The sequence below is a fragment of the Canis aureus genome, chromosome 7 (assembly GCF_053574225.1).
Source record: "Canis aureus isolate CA01 chromosome 7, VMU_Caureus_v.1.0, whole genome shotgun sequence".
NCBI lineage: Eukaryota > Metazoa > Chordata > Mammalia > Carnivora > Canidae > Canis > Canis aureus.
In genome coordinates this window covers 27468375-27485212 of record NC_135617.1, presented here as the reverse complement: position 1 = coordinate 27485212, position 16838 = coordinate 27468375, and the positions used below count along the sequence as shown (strand labels likewise).

Below are 16838 nucleotides of genomic sequence, written 5' to 3'. Positions count from 1 at the left end.
CTTTGCTCCCTTCAAAAATGGACTTTCTTTTGTTTCAGGAGTATTAGTGGAAGATGGTCTTGTTCAGTAACAGTGATGGTTTCCTGTGTTGTTCCTTCTAAAGCCATACTTCTATCTTAATGGGGACTTCCTGAAGACCCAGAGAATCAGAAGGAAGAACCTAGGTCTGGTCTTTTAAACACCTAGTGTTGGGTCTCAACTCAGAGACCTCAAAGAACTCACTTTGTGGACCTGGTTTTCTAATTTACAAATACATAATTTAAAAATAATTTAAATTATTTATTAGATTATTAAATTAAAATAATTTACAAAAATTTACAAATAAAGGAGGATGAACTAGATGATCTCCAAAGGCCCACCATCTCTGGATGTGGTGATTTGATTGTTCTAGGACACTGGGATAGGGTTGCAAAAGTTACCCACTTAATACCTCATAGCTGACAAAAGGTGCCCACACACCCTTCCAAGTGAGAAGCTCTTTCTTGTACACCACAGCTGTCACATGGTAGGAGGGGGATGTCAGAGGATTGCTGATCAATTGGATTTGAGGGGGAGGAGACATGGAGAAGTCACAGGCACCACCACATTTTTCAGGTCATTAACAGAGATGACGTGCGATCCCTGGGTGGCTCAGCGGTTTAGCACCTGCCTTTGGCTCAGGGTGTGATCCTGGAGTCCCGGGATCGAGTCCCATATCGGGCTCCCAGCATGGAGCTTGCTTCTCTGCCTGTATCTCTGCCTCTCTCTGTGTGTCTCTCATGAATAAATAAATAAAATCTTTAAAAAGAGAGAGAGAGAGAGATGGCGTTAAAATTGGAAAGGAAATGGCGACTATTTTCCAATCCATGACATGGACAAGTTTGATTTTAGAAACATCTGGATAATGGTGGTCATGGACAATGATGTAGAATGTCCAGAAGACCATTTAAGAAGAATTGGAACTTGGCAGCTCTGACAGGGCTGGGAATATGGACACCTCAATGGATTGAATAGGAAGCATGATAGAACTTAGAAGGGTGGGTGAGAGAGTCCTGGGGAAGTGGTGGAGAGTGAGGTTCTAGGACTCTTCCCAGTCCTAGAACCTCACTTCCAGACCTACTTTCCGAGGTGAGTGGGGGGATGGCACACAGAGACTTACAAGAGGAGAGTCAGGAAGATTCACAAAATAATCACTGAAACCTAATGGGAAGAGAGTTTCTGTACGGTTGGCCTGAGGACGGGGAAGGAGAGGGGTAGGGTAAAAGGAAAACCGAGGGCCGCTGCTGCCTTCCCTCTATTTTTTTTAATTAATTTTTTTAGGGGAGTTCAATTTGCCAACATATAGCATAACACCCAGTGCTCATCCCATCAAGTGCCCACCTCAGTGCCCATCACCCAGTCACCCCCACCCCCCGCCCACCTCCCTTTCCACCACCCCTTGTTCGTTTCCCAAAGTTAGGAGTCTCTCATGTTCTGTCTCCCTCTCTGATATTTCCCACTCATTTTTTCTCATTTCCCCTTTATCCCCTTTCACTATTTTTTCTATTCCCCATATGAATGAATGAACTGGAGGGTAGATGCTGAGTGAAATAAGTCAATCGGAGAAGCACAATCATTATATGGTGTCATTCATATGGTGCCTTCCCTCTAAAATGCACTGATGCCATCTCCTCGGTGGAGGCGGTCCCAGCAATGATGATGGGAAGAAGCGAAAGAGAAACTGGAGGTTGAAATGGGGGCAGTGAACGCAGGTGAGACGGGAAAGTTCTGTCTGTTTAGCAGTACGGGGAGGGGGCAAGGGGGTGGGAACTGGGAAGGCTTGGAGAGGCATGAAAGAGCTAGAAACACAACTGTGAGGAATAAATTGGTGAATCTACCACATTCAGGTTTTCTAAACTTTGTCCAGCAGAGCTGACATTAGTGATGTCAGGTTGTACAGCCTGTCCCTCCAGGAGCATGTTAGAACTGGATGTCAAGGCGATGAGACAGAAAGCTAGAGCAAAACTTCACAGAATGTAAACGAAAGGGGCTTTTGTATTTATTCTGAGCCTGCAGGGTTCTCTGAGAAGACAAGGCCAGGACGTTATCATAATTCTCCCACCGCCCCCCCACACACCCCCTTGGGGCCCAGCAGATCCAGACTCAACCAAAGGTAGGGGCAAACCGTCTAGAAGATAGGAATTATTAAGGGGTGAGCAGAATGTCTTCCTCAAGAGAAAAACATGCACTGCCACAGACTCCCACACAGTCTAAAAGGAAATGAGGCACCCCCACGAAGGGGATTATGATGTCTTGCTTTATACCAAAATAAATCTGGTGCAGAAAATATCATGTGAAGTAGACCATTGGGGAGGAGGGTGCATCCACTGCTGAAAGAGTCTGCAAAACCACGAGCCTCTGAAGGGCCTTTTCTCAAAGGAAAGGGAGAGACCAGACGGAAGGGCCGCTTGCTAAGCAGGTGGGAGACCTGGGCGGCCCCTCCTGCAGACGCCGAGCCCTTTGCGGGAGAGCCCGGGCGGGGCTCCGTGCTGCCACCTAGTGGGAGCAGCCGGTCATTTCACAGGCTTGGGAACCGCCCGGAAAGGAAAACTTCCTGCATCCCAGTTTAAAAAAAAAAGAAAAGAAAAAGAAAACATCAGCCGGGAAAGTCTGTCCGGTCCAGAGCATCCGTAGCGCGGCAGCAACCGGCCTCCTGACAGCTGCAAACACAGCCCTGGTTATCCGGCTCGGTGGGCGAGCGAGGCCCAGCGACGCTCCTCCTGCTGAGCGCTGGGGACAGGTGGGGACAGGTGGGGACAGGTGGACCCCGGGCCCCCGGGAACACGTCCTCTGCTGTGGTTTCAATCCTAGCACCAACACCACCTCAATCTCTCTCTCTCTCTCTCTCTCTCTCTCTCTTCTTTTCCCTTTGGATCTTTGGATCTGGGCTTTGTTACACAGCAGCCCTTTTCAGTTCAGGACTTGGTGATGAAACAATCAGTGACCACTCAGTAGGCAGAACACACCCTCTTTCACTTGGGGGCAAGAGATGTGACAAGTTAATGAGATACAGCCCAAGTCTCCCCCGTTGCATCCCGGGCTTCTGCACAGGCCGCCAAACGCTCCCAGGAGGCCAGTGGAGCCGCCAACCAAGGTGTCAGCGTGGGCAGGAGCCCCGCTGCCAGTTGTGGGGGGGGGGGGGGCTTCCTTGTCTCTCTTCTGTGCTTCGCTTCCTTGGTGAAGTATCTCCAAGGCAAGCCGGCTTGTTGACTGAGCCACGTGTCAGCTTAGAGATGGCCTTTCTGGGCGTCGCCAGGGCCACCTGGCCGCTGCAGCCCCGCGCCCTCACTAGCTGTGCGTGGCAGAGAAAGCAGAGCAGGCTTCTGCAACCGGTCACCTGGCATCTCGGGAACAAGGACTGACAGACCGCTGGAAGACGCCTGGAACCCACGCTTATTGCAATTTCAGGCAGGATCCTTAGATATGTTTTCCCCACTGAACAGAAATGTTATATCACTTACTTAAATAATTTCACGAAGACAGCTTTGAGATGGAAAATGAAGGAAAAAAACCATGTGAACTCAGGATAATATTGCCAAAGGCAGTGCACTATCTATTGTTTTAAGAAATAACTGACTTTTAAAAACCTCCAGACGATTCATAAATCAAAATCATTTTTCCCTTGAGAACAATCCAGAAAGAGTAAAATATTCAGAGCACCAAACTTTCAAAAGACCTGTTGGATTTAAAGATTCTATCCAAGAAAATAACCCTGGATTACTTAAATGACCGTGCAGCTCTTCAAGGCACAGATGAAAGACGCCACCAAAGTACCGAGTGTTATTAATAACCCTTGGTGTCCAGCCATCTCCTTCCCCGGCTCTTTCAGGCAAGGATCTGCCTACTTCTATTTTGTCATTTTATTTCATTATGTAGTTTTCCGAGATCTGCTCTGGGGCTCCCTGAGCTAATGGGGAATTCTGCTTAGAGATGGGGCCATACAAGCACGGGAACGTAAAGCAGAATCTCATGAAACCCAATGACCCTATTAAAGGATTTTGGAGACCTGCAAGCATGGCATCCCCCCGCAAAACACCACCAGCCCTGAGGCCAACAGGCCGTAGTCCCAAATTACTCCTCTAACAAACATATCGGTAGAATAACCACCCTGGAAGTAAGATTGTGATTATTGTGCTAAGTCAGAAACTGTGCTTTCTGGTGGTGGCTGACCTTGTCGGTGAGTTACCTGTCATCCCCTCAGATCCCTTCACCATACTGGCAGCGCCACACCTTACGGTGTGTGTTCACTCTCGGTGGCCAGCACCTGTGTCCCTCTTCCAAGGTCGGCCCCCGGGCACCCACTTTGCCAGCGAGTCAGGGAGCCTAGGAAGTGACGCCCCTTCTATGTCAGGCAGCCCTTAATCAATAATAGGCAAGTGTGACATTGTCAGTGCTCCCGCTCCCTTGCCACTGGTGGAAACCACTCTGAGAGATACACTGTGCTGTCTTCTGAGCCTCCTCTATAAAGCTGAGCCAGCAGGATGGCGGTGGTTTTAAAATATGTGCCTAAGTTCTTTGACATGCCTCCCTTCAAAAGATGGAGCCTAATTCCCTTTCCCTTAAATGCAGGCCAGACAGTGACTTGCTTCCAAAGAATAGTAGATGAAGGAAGTTACGCTAGGTGACATCCAAGGCTGAGTCAAAATGACTGGCTTCTGCCTGGCTCTCTCTCTTGGACTCTGCGCTCAGGGGATACCCACATCACAAGGATGCTTGGGCAGTCTTGGGAGAGCCTGCCCAAGAGTCTGTGGAGAGGAACTGAGGCCTCCCACCAACAGCCAGCACCAACTCCCTGGCCATGTGAGTGAGCTGCCTTGCAAATGATCCTTCCACCCCACATAAACCATCATGGGATGCAGGCCCCATGATGTCATATTTTTAGGATGTGCAGACCCTGAGCCAGGGAGGCCCAGCCAAGCCGCTCCTGACATCCTGACCTACTTAAACTCTTCGAGAAGATAAATGTGTATTGTTTGGGGCAATTTGTTACACAGAAATATAGAAAGGATAGAGTTTCTCTCCAAGGGTCTTTGCTCAATACTGTGCCCTCGCTAGCCTCTTCCTCTATAGTCATGCTTTCCCATCACTCCCCTATGTTCTCCCTGGGAGTGGCTCCTAAGAAATCCCTTTCACAAGAATCTGTCTCAGAACTGGTCAAAATTTCTCATAAAACAATTCCAATTCAGAGTTCTTTTTCCCAGCTCAAGTACTCTTCCACTCTAAAGGAATCTTCTTTTCTTGTTTGGTTCTGCCCTTTTTCCATAATAACTATCCTCATTCCTTTCTTTTGCCACCTAGAACTTCGCAACATCCCTTCCTCAGCTATGGGCCTCAGAGGCGAGGAGGTTGAAGTGATGAAACCAAGCAAAAGGGGAGGAGGCCCTTACCCCACCAGCTGGCAACACAAACATTTAGCCACCTTGGCAGAGTCTCTACTAGGTCCCACATCCTCAAAATGCCTGTGGGAGCTGTGGGTTTTCTGGCTGGATTCGGGGCGGGGGTGTCCCAGCTTCCTGGCTGTGCCTCAGGTGGTACAGGAGAAGCCTCAGGGGCTCAGGCCACAGGAGAGACAGGCAGGAGTCCTTGTGCAGACGGAGTGCTTCCCTGGGCATTTTGCAAAGCAACCTCATGAACCAATGTCAGTTCCTCTTACAGGTAAGCTTGAAGGAGAATGTAGGTTCTACAAAATCCATGCTTAGTCCATCTCTCTATAAAGGAAAAACAAAGACACAGATTATCTTGGGCTGTTTCCAGAACAGAAACTCATGGCCTTGGGAAGCAATCCCACTGTACTATAGACCATGCCGAACTATTGGACACAGCAGGACACCCACAGCCAGGGACAAACAAGCATGAAACCCACAGGGGCAATTTACAGGAACATTGTCTGAGACAATGAGAGAATCCCATTCCTCTAGATACACTTCACCTAGGAGATTGTTACTCAGACCAAGCCAGATTCTAAAGCCAGGGGATATCTGAAAAATTAATTAATTTATATTCTTTCCTTTATAATATATGATCATCTTCCCACACTGTGTCTACTTTTCTACTCTCAAAAGGAAATAATCTGCTAAGTGAATTAATAAGATAGGAAATTTGTGGGGAACATAGTCGACCTATTTGTAAGAAAAAAGCTTTCAAGAAGTTTTAACACGTTTATATTTTATCTGCAAAATGTAGTTTCAGGAGGAAAAAACACTGTTAACAATTGTCCTAGCCTACATACATGTTTTAAGTAAATGTACATCCTTTTCAAAGTCCTTCCACCCTCCCCTCCCCCTCAAGGATATGGTATTAGTGCCACAGTCAAGCTTAAACAGATACTTATTTCCTCACAGTTCTGGAGGCTGAAGTCCAAGATCAAGGTGTCAGCAGGACTGGTTGCTTCTTTTTTTTTTCAAATGATTTTAATTTTATTTATTCATGAGACACACAGAGAAAGAGGCAGAAACACAGGCAGAGGGAGAAGCAGGCTCTCTGCAGGGATGACAACCCAGTATCCCAGGATCACGACCTGAGCCAAAGGATCAACCACTGAGCCACCCAGGTGCCCCAGGACTAGTTACTTCTAAGGCCTCTCTCCTTGGCTTTCCGATGGCCATCTCTTTTCCCCGTGTCTTCATATGGCCTTCCTTCTGTACTTCTGTAGTAATCTCCTCTCCTTTTATATTTTTTAAAGACTTTTTTTAAAAAATTTATCTAAGGAAGAGAGCAGAGTGAGCAAGAGAGAACAGACACAAGGGGTGGGGGTGCAGAGGGAGAGGAAGAAGCAGGCTCCCTACTGAGCAGAGAGTCTGATGCAGGGCTCCATCCCAGAGCCCTGAGATCATGATCTGAGCCGATACATGCTGGTTATTTAGTTATTTCTTCATACAACAAATATTTCCTGAGAAATTTGTTTTCTACAGTTGTGCCATCAGCCAGGTACCAAAGACCCAGAAGCAGACAAGGCACAGCCAGTGCTAGAGTCCAGGAGGAAAGACAATTAAGCTAATTACTCTTATGGCATCTAAAAGAACACCTCACAAAATCCTGCAGACTAAATTGGAGTTCCCCTATGGAAAGGTACACACACAAAAATGTCCCTCACTTAGGGAATCATGGCCCTCCGGTAAAATCAAGTTGTCAAGAGGGCTAATCCCTCCTGAAGATTCCAGGGGAGAACCTGTCCCTTACCTCTTCCAGATACTAGAGGTTGTTGGCATTCCTTGACTCCTAGGTACATCATTCCAATCTGTTTCCACTGTAATCCTTGTATTTACATTTAGGGCCCATTCAGATCACCTAAGATAATCTTCCCATTTCAAGATTCTTAATAATGATATGTGGAAAGTTCCTTTTGCCATGTACAGCAACATATTCACAGGTTCCTAGGCTTAGCACACGGAAGTCCTTGGAGAGCCATTATACGGCCTTCTGTACTGTCCTCCCATCTTCTGTCTCAATTATTTCCTCATTCATGAGCCAGGAGGCTCTCTTCTTAGGCATCTAGTGTTGGTCTTCCTGTTCTTCTCATTAGAAATTTCAGATACAAAATCAAGAAGAGAAGTCAATAGTAGGCAGAAGAGACCTTTAGTGATCTATCCATAAGGTTGGGCCTCCAGGATAAATGAGGAAACTGGACTCTTAACCTGGATGCTTTTAGAATCTTTCCCAAAATAAGACAATAGCATGTTTGCCAGCTTCAGGGATTGAGCCAATTGTGTAGTACCACAACGAAGAACAAATATTTCCCAACCCTACTGAGAAATTCTACAACACCTCATCCACATCCCATCCTTCAAGCACTTCAGAAACGAGGGGGAAGAGAGCTGGGCACATCTAGAGTAGCAGCAGTTTTCTCTGGTGAAGACATGATGGAAATGCCGGGAGTTTTATCAGTTTTATTCATCTGAGAACTGTACTCAGAAGCATCATTACGTTCCCAGATCCACAAGTGATATCCAGACCAAGGAATGTGTAAAGTTGTATGGTGGAAGCTGAAAATATCCAGACTTGTGAAAAACACAGAACAGGAAGACTAAACTCCCTCTGGAGATGATGAGAGAGATAGTAAAAACTTGAATTTTGACACGCATGTGCACGTGTGTCATACACACATACACACACGCACACACACATGCACTCACACACACTCTTGCACAGTGAGGGAAACCACCAATGAGATAAGAACCGTGAGCTTTGAAGAGTCCCCGGTGATAGAAGGGAGCCAGATGCCAGCTGATACATGCTGCCAAACCAGTAGACTATGTAGGAAGGCTTGACTGGATGAATCAACAAGAGGCCTGGCTGGAAAAGGTCCCTCAGGAGGTGTGGGACATATTAGTGCTTTGAACTCAAGGGATCAGGATTTTTTTTAACAAGCTTTAAAAAACAAGACGAAAGACATCATATGGTAAGGTGCTAGGCTCCTATTGTTTCTGGGCTTGAGTCCTAAAATTCAGGGCCAAAGGGAAGAATTAAGTGTGGTTTAACACGCACACACAAACACATATGCACTGATTTTTTTTTTATATATATAAATTGTGTCTGCAGAGGATTTTCCAGCCCAGGTTGCCTATGGTGAGAAAACAGAGACTATTTAAATAATCCTCCAGGGAAGGAACTGAGGGAGACAGATGTTTAGCAAGTCGGAAGCATAACACGTGAGACCAGTCCACCCCTTCACTCAAAGGAAATCACAGAGCTCCTCCTTCATTTGGATTTGAACCTCTAATCAAAAGGCTTCCTGGCTGCTTCCACTCTTTCTTGGCTTGATCTTTGTAGTCTGTAATGTTGCTCGGTCCTTAAAAGGGATATGAGGTTTAACAGTCATCTCTGTGTGCCTGCTATAATTTACTGCTCAATTTCTTCATGTGAATTGTGATTTTGGAAAGGCTGGATTCATTTAGTCTCAACATCAGGACATGTTGACTTTGGAGGACATGGGTTCGTGTCCCAACAGACTTCATCATGCTTTGGTGGCTAAGGAAAACTTCCTTTCTTGACCAATTGTGACTAAGTCTGGCTCAAAGAGTCTTGAAGAATCCATCAACATGTGGCTACATGCTAGCAGAAGAAAATATGAGCTAATCTTGAATCCTTAATGAGCATTTTCCACAGAAGAGCAAGGGAAGAAGGAAACTGATTTTCCTTCCTGTTTACTTACATTCTTACTATTTTTATGTGCTTTCCTTTTATTATCTTGTGTAATCCTCACAAGAACTAGGGCAGGAATATTTTTAGATGAGCAAACTGTGAGGCTCAGAGAGGTTAAGAAACCTCTTTATCATCACACAGCCAGTAGGTTTGACTCCAAAGCCTAAGTTCTTTGCTTTTCAATCTTTAGACATGTTAGAGTCTTGTCAGCCCTGCAATGTATTCTCCCTGCAATGAATTGTGGCCATAACCAGTCAGGATACAGTTTTCGTTTACTCAGAACTGTACTTACTAAAACTGTAATGTCTAAAGAAAAGAAAGTGTATCTAGGGTGGCCAAAGAGTGTGTCCCAAATAAACAATTGCAGATTGAGTGAAAAATGTATGGAATTGCATAGATGTCTACTGTCCTGGATGGAAAAACATGACATTCTATGACACTTTGACATCAACGTTTTTGGTTTAAAGTTCCCAGCTCCTCTCTGTTTCTTCTCTGTGTTCTCTCATCCCACACTCACTCTGCTGCTGATGAGGTAGCCAGCTGGCACTCATCTGTGATGCTTCCATGGGCAGGCCTGGCTTAGTGATGACAGCCACCTTCTGGGTACCAGCAGAGGCAAACAGACTCGCACAGGGGTGACATGCCCACATGTCAAACTTACTACTCCCAGGCAACATCCAGATTTGCAATGGCAGTGCCTGCTCCCATTTGTAAAAAGGTAGTGTCCTTTCCCGAGAGGCACAGGGTTAGAGCAGGTATTCCTTCCTACATCATCATAGCATGTTCTAAGAGTCTAGTTATACACACACACACACACACACACACACACACATTTTTCTTATTTTCCTTCCATTGAAGGACATACTTCAATAACTTTACTTCAATAACATTTTCAGGTTCTTATGGATTCTGAGGCTTTTAGATGAGCAGTGACTACATAACTGGCAGGCTTGCTCACTAATACAATATCCCCTGGTACCAGCTTCCATGTGGATTCAATTCAAGTGTCAGAACAACCACTACATTTGGAGAAGATCGAGTATTCTTTGCAGACATTGGGAATGAGCTCCCCGTGGCGGGGGAAACAAAATCGAAGGGTAGCGGTAAGACTAGTCAGATATCCAGGTGATAATTCAAATTAGCTAAGCTTCCCAATTCTACAAAAGTAGCTATAAATCAGGCAAGAATCTGCCTATCCCAAAGACAGAGTCCTGACAACTTAATGGGAACCATCACAGGAATCACAATTTTTCAGAAATTTAAGATCCAGACAAAACTCAGAAGGATGAAAATTATACCCTAGAAATTAAAAGGAAAAAGAGTCTGAGTTTTTTTGTTTTGTTTTTGCAAAATAAGTTCTCCATCTAATGTCACAAAATGACCTTTCCAATTTTACGTATTGAGGTGAGGATAGTGATGGAAAAAGGAGACATGGACTCTAATGCATTAAATACCTCGAACCCATGTCTGGATCCGTACTCATGCCTCCAGTGAAAATAATGATGGGCCCATCATCCATGCATCCCTGAAGGAGCAATCCTGAATATTCTAAACTCAAGAATGCACCCACAGCAATGTATTAGCATCCCACTGGCTGTTTATTGACAACTTGGCATGTTCTCTGGTGGTGGGGCCACTTTAACATCCTTAATTGGTAGATACACATTTTCCACACCACTAGAACTTCAAACAGCAGCTTCTACGCCCTTTCCACATAAAACCCTAACCACTAACATGCCTCACAAAGGCCCACTAAAATATGAATCTACTTGAATACATAGTGAACTTAATTGCTAATATTCCTTGGCAAATCAGATACACTATTAACAGCGTAATAATGAGTATGCATAGAGGCTCCCCAGTGCGACCAGATGCGTGTGTAAAATAAATAAATAAATTAAAACTGCCACGCTAAATAAAGTTGTCCTGCCACCTCAGGTTACCATCTGTTTCTAGTTTCCTCCCCAGTTTTCCCTGAGCCTATTTTCTCAGCTCCAAACAACTCCAGCTGGCAGGCCTTAAGATGCAACGTGGACAGGCCCACAAGAGCCTGGTTACCTCCGGCTGCCGTGAGCTCAGATTTGGATGTTACCTCTATAAACAAGATCCCTGCCATCCTGCAACTTTTTGGTCTCACATTCCCTCAATTTAAGGAAAAAAAAAAAAGAGGTGTGTGGGCAAGGGGGAGTGGAGGCAAGAAAGTAAGAGGGGGAGAAAAGGAAAAATTAAAACATTTTCCTGTTGAGGGGATGTTAATAATAGACAAGTGTTAGATTTGGCAATAAATTATTGTCCAGATGAAGGGAAAACAATTACAAATTAGAAACAGATTTATTCACACTCACTGCATTAATGAAAAGTTAAAAAAAAAAAGAAAAGAAAGAAAGAAAACTAAACTGTGTGTACTGTGTGGAAAAAAATAATGGCCCGGCAGGCCTACTTTTTATTAACAACTCATCAGTAAGCAGGTTGTAATTCATAACAAAGAATTCACCCCAAGGAACGCCACATGACTGTGAGCTTTTTGAGTTTCCTAAGAAAATACATATGTTGTTCCACTTGGTTTCCTTTCAATAAAACCCACCAGTTAGCACTTCATTTTCAAGCTGTTCTGACAAATCAGGTGAGTTAGCTTTGTAGAAAAAACAGAAGCCAATTTTTCAGCTGAGAATTTTAGGGAATTTTTTTAATAACTTAAATAAATTTCCCAAATGGCAAGGAAGCCATGATAAAGGCTATGAAATGAGTTCATTTGGAACAGCTTGAAAGAAGGTCTGTTTTAATTCACTTCATTAATTTTTCCTGAGGAAATATTTAAGGATACATCCCTTGCTGCTAAGGTATGTGTCAGAAGGGAGGAGAAAAAAAGAACTGTATGATTTCTGTGTTTTCATAATCCCTCGAAACATGATTAAAGGTTTTTGGAAAGCCCTCTCAGCAGCTCTAGTAAGTAGAAGCCTTGAAAATGATAATAGCAGGGACTCCCTGCTTTCAAACACTCACTGAACTAAACACAAATCCCAAGGCTCTGCAATATGGCCACTGCCCATGGTTCCAATCTGACTTCCCCACGACTACCTAGGTACCAGGTAAACCAGCCTGCTGGATGTTCCCAGGAGAGAATGGGTATATGCTACCATTCCCTCTGCAGCTAATGACCTCCTTCCTACCAGACTTCCTCATATCTTCCAAAGTTTTCATCATCCTTTAAACCCATTTCATGTCTACCTTCCAATGAAGTTTGCCCTAGTCACTCTAAATGAGTGAGCAAAGCAATTCTCATTGAATCTGCATAACACAGTGCTTATTTGTTTTTCTGTCTTGTATAAAGCCTCCTGTAAAAAATTTCTTTGAGAATTCAGTTTTAAGAAAAGGTATACATAGCCAGTGTGTGTATTAGAGGTGGTAGCTTGACCAAACAGGACATTTCTTGGCGCCCTTGTAGTTATTTGTGGTCATGTGACTATGCCTAGGCAATGTGCTATGAGCAGAAGTAACATGTTTTCTACTCACTCCCTCGGCCCCCAAAACCAACACAGAAGACTTGGAGTGAAATGGTTATGCACAAGATGGAGATGGCCTGGACCCCTGAGTCACTATGGTACACTGTCCTGGAGAGCTCGACCTGCAGCCTATATATAGGATAAGAAATAAGAATTTGTTATAACGTAAACCTCTGAGATTTGGAGCCAGCCCAGCCTAGCCTATTCTGATTAATTTAGTATAGACCTAAGTGTCAATATTGTGAATTATGTACTTGACCATATTTCACTTTTCACTTTGGATGCCAGGAAACTCAGAATTTGAAGCTCTAGGTTGACCACTATGGTCACTATCCATGTTTCTCCCTCTTTTTATATGTGATCATAGTTTGTTTTTAAATCTAAAATTTCCTCATTTCAATTTAATGTTATTTTATTGTTCTTGTGAGGTTCTTCTTGTAGGTAGTTTCATGTACATTCTTTAGGATGAGGCATGGTATATATATATATATATATTTATATGGAGAGAGAGCGGGAGAGAGAGAGAGAATTAATACAGTTGTCTGTATATGTACTTTTCTTACTGTTAATAATAGACTGTATCTTCAGGGCAGGCACTGAAATCTACCTGTCTTTATATCCCTTTAAGTTGCTAACATAATGCCCTGTTTAATAAATATTTCTTTAATTAAATGAACTATGAGGAGACTGAATATGAAGACAATGAAATAACTGCAAGGTCACTATGTCTGGTTGTTCAATTTGTGCACTGCACAAAGGTACCTGCTGTGGGGATAAGTGAGGTAAGTAAGGGCTGAAATCCAGTCTATGTTATGTCAAGTCTTACACCTTGGCCCTGGAGGAAAAAGTCCTTTTTGTAATTTATTACCTGGAAAGGATACTATTTTGTATTTTATCCACCCAGAGGGAGCATCTTTTTTATAATTTGTAGAGGTAGAAGTGCTAGCTTCTATCCACCGAGAATATGAAAACATCTCATTATGGAGTTAAAAAATAAGGCAGAAGTATTGGTGATAGAAGTAAAAGAAAAAGAGTAAATGGAAAAAAATGTACCAAAATGAAGATATAGATATCCCAAAAGAATTATATATCACTGGAAAGACATACCAAATGCCTTTTAAGATATTGCAAATTCATTTTTACCTTGACTATTATGAAGCTTTCCTGATGCATAAAACCAAAAGAATATGTAATACTTTTTGGCTAACACCAACATCAAAAATATGAAAAAAAAACCCCACAATGATACATTGTTGTGAGTGATGATATTACTAGAAAATGTGCATTTACCCTCATGGTTAACATATCTATTGTTTGGTTTCATTAAAATATTAGCACCTTTGAGCCCATCCTCCCCTGTCCCCACTTTCCCCCCTTGATGTATGAGTAACATGCTGTTGTACTGCCCAACTACAAGCACATGGCCACTGAAGGTGGCCAAGGGAGGAAAGGCTTCCAAGATGTGGAATTCTCACAATCCATAAGCTTCCCATATGGCATGGGTGATAGATATACTGCACCTAGACACTGTAGGACTGCTGTTACCAGACCTCAGCACACTGCAATAAGACAGGTTCAGTATGATTCTTGTTCATACTACTTGGGAAGGATGCTCCCTATTCGATTAAGTGGTTGTTGACAATACGCTCAGAGCTATGATTCTTTTTTTTTTTTTTTTATGATAGGCACACAGAGAGAGAGAGAGAGAGAGAGGCAGAGACACAGGCAGAGGGAGAAGCAGGCTCCATGCACCGGGAGCCCGACGTGGGATTCGATCCCGGGTCTCCAGGATCGCGCCCTGGGCCAAAGGCAGGCGCTAAACCGCTGCGCCACCCAGGGATCCCCCAGAGCTATGATTCTTAATGAGATTTATACTAAAATGTATAGGAACTATAAAATGATTCATTGCTTAACCAAAAAAAAAATCAAAAAAACAAAAAACATTGAAGTCTCCAATCCTCCCAGCTGATGTGCCTCACCTCATATCTGTGATGAACCTGTCTGTAAGAAAGAAAGAGTATTGTTCCGGAGGCCCAGCATGAGATGTCACATACCTAGGAGGATGTAGTCCACAATCACAGCCCACATGGAAAAAGACATCAGTTCTTATTACTTTCTTTTGGTGGCCACTATGAATGACCTTTTGGATAGAAATAAAATCCTTTGAACAATTTACCAAGAGTCCACATGGTCCATGCCTACCTCTACAGCCTTACCTTACACCGCTCTCCTCCTCACTCTCTATCCCAGCTGTGAGGGAAGTCTTTGTAGTTCTTCTGATGTCCCTGCTCTTTTCCTCTTGTAGGTCTTTACATACTGAAGCAATCCCCCTCTGCTGGCTCTTCCTGCCCCACTATCCATTGCCTGGCTAGAATCTCCTTGTCCTGTACATCTTGGCTTATAAATTTTGCTCCCTTCAGGAAGGCATCCTGGGCTCTAAGCTATCTCAAACTTCTGCATCCTCTACACTTCTTCTCCAAGGCACTCAAACATCATCCATCTTCTTTGCAAGCTCCTTGACAGAGAGACTGCCTATGTCTTCCTCACTGCTGTATCGCTAGTGCTAAGTTATGTCTGGCTCTTCAAATACTCATTGATGAGTAGATAAATGGGCAGGCATGTGAGAGTCAGTGGAGTAGAATGGAAATTCGATGGCTCTCCTATTCCTATCACCCTGATCATGAAATGTAAAAGAAATTTGCCAAGTGAAGAAAGCCATTCCCTGCATCTGACATGAACCTCATTTTCTGACAGTTTTCTACACTATTCCATGTTCAGAAAGCAGATTCAAGTTTATTTTTGGCATGAGATTGTCCACACTACAGTATGAATTACAAAAGGACATATTGATAAGTAAACCTAATAAAAGAAATAAACAAATGTGGATAGGATCTTTCAGTGAAAGAAGACATGGTTTTGCTGAAAGAAGCTATTCAAACTGTCTAGTTATTTGGGATTTCGTAGGACCAGCCATTCCACCTCGAGGCGCAGCCAGAGCTGGCTCCACCCCACACTTAGTCCCTCTGCATTACTTCCTTCTCCCATCCCTAGCTTTTGTTTCTGCCTCCTGCTAACAGCCCAGAGCCACCATTGTTTGGATGACCTACTTGGGGCAGCTATTCTTATAATAACCTCATCTTGATCTATGATCCTGATTACTGATGTCATTCATTCTTGGTCTCACACCCATTTCTAAGAATTAAAGGCCCTCTTCCCACCAGCCCTAGATGTGCTGGAGCCAAAAATGCCTGCCTCCTTCCCTAAAAGACTTTCCGGGGAAGGGGAACAAGACCCAATTACTCACAGGGGCACTCTGGTTCTAATTTCAGGGATCCAAAAATCAGTTTATGCAACTCATTGGCTCCCCTCCTCCCTAAATCTGTTTATCCTCTTGGTAGAAGATATTGCTGTCCACCCAGCCTCGTATGCAGCAAAGTTACATTCACCCTGAGCATCTCTTTTTCTGTAAGAAGCCTAAATTAATGTGTAATTCTGATCAATTCCATCAATGGACTATTTCCCATTTCCATACTCTTTCCAAACTCATAATGCCTATCTTAGCACCTGTTGTCTCCAAGCTAGACCTCTGTGATCAACCACCCCCCTGCACCTGCTCCCTTCAGTTCTCCCTGCAACCATCCTCTGCAATATTACCCAAACTGACTTCAAAACACTTGTAGTAGCATATTAGTCCTCTGCTCTAAAACAGCTCATTACATAGGGCTGCAGGACAAATCAAAGTTCCTGGCATTGGTATTCAAGTCTCCCCCAACCTGGCCCTGACATCTGCAGTCACCGCCCCCACCCCATATATCTAATAGTTGGTCATATCAAACTATTGTCTTTTCTCATGTCCTTTTCTCTGCCTGGAATCCCATTCTCTGCTTCATTTCCCTCTAAACTCCCACCTCCTCACCAATTTTCCTATTTTCAGGCCTTGTACTTTCTCTCCAACAGTAAATTACTCTCTCAACATTCACTGAACACCTATCAGAGACCTCACTGCTCCCATGGCTTTTTATTGATGCCTCTGCACTAACATTTGGTGGGTCATGGTTGTTTTTGTTGTTTGTGTACTTGTTTATAGACTGGGTTCTACTAGACACAGAGCATATCTCACTTACCTCCAAAACCACAGCACCTGAAGTGATGAACAAGTATGATTCTTTGAAAGCA

At 43.8% G+C, this 16838-nt stretch overlaps 1 protein-coding gene across 1 annotated transcript in view; it reads right to left on the bottom strand.

Annotated features, from left to right (window-relative positions):
• Nucleotides 1-335: 335 nt before the first annotated feature.
• The window catches only part of LOC144317176 (uncharacterized), a 324931-nt gene continuing 308428 nt past the window's right edge, over nucleotides 336-16838 (bottom strand). The window contains exon 6 of the mRNA XM_077903176.1: nucleotides 336-5726. Within this exon, the coding sequence (XP_077759302.1) occupies nucleotides 5668-5726 (59 nt within the window). The 3' untranslated portion in view covers nucleotides 336-5667. The remainder of the gene's footprint in view (nucleotides 5727-16838) is intronic.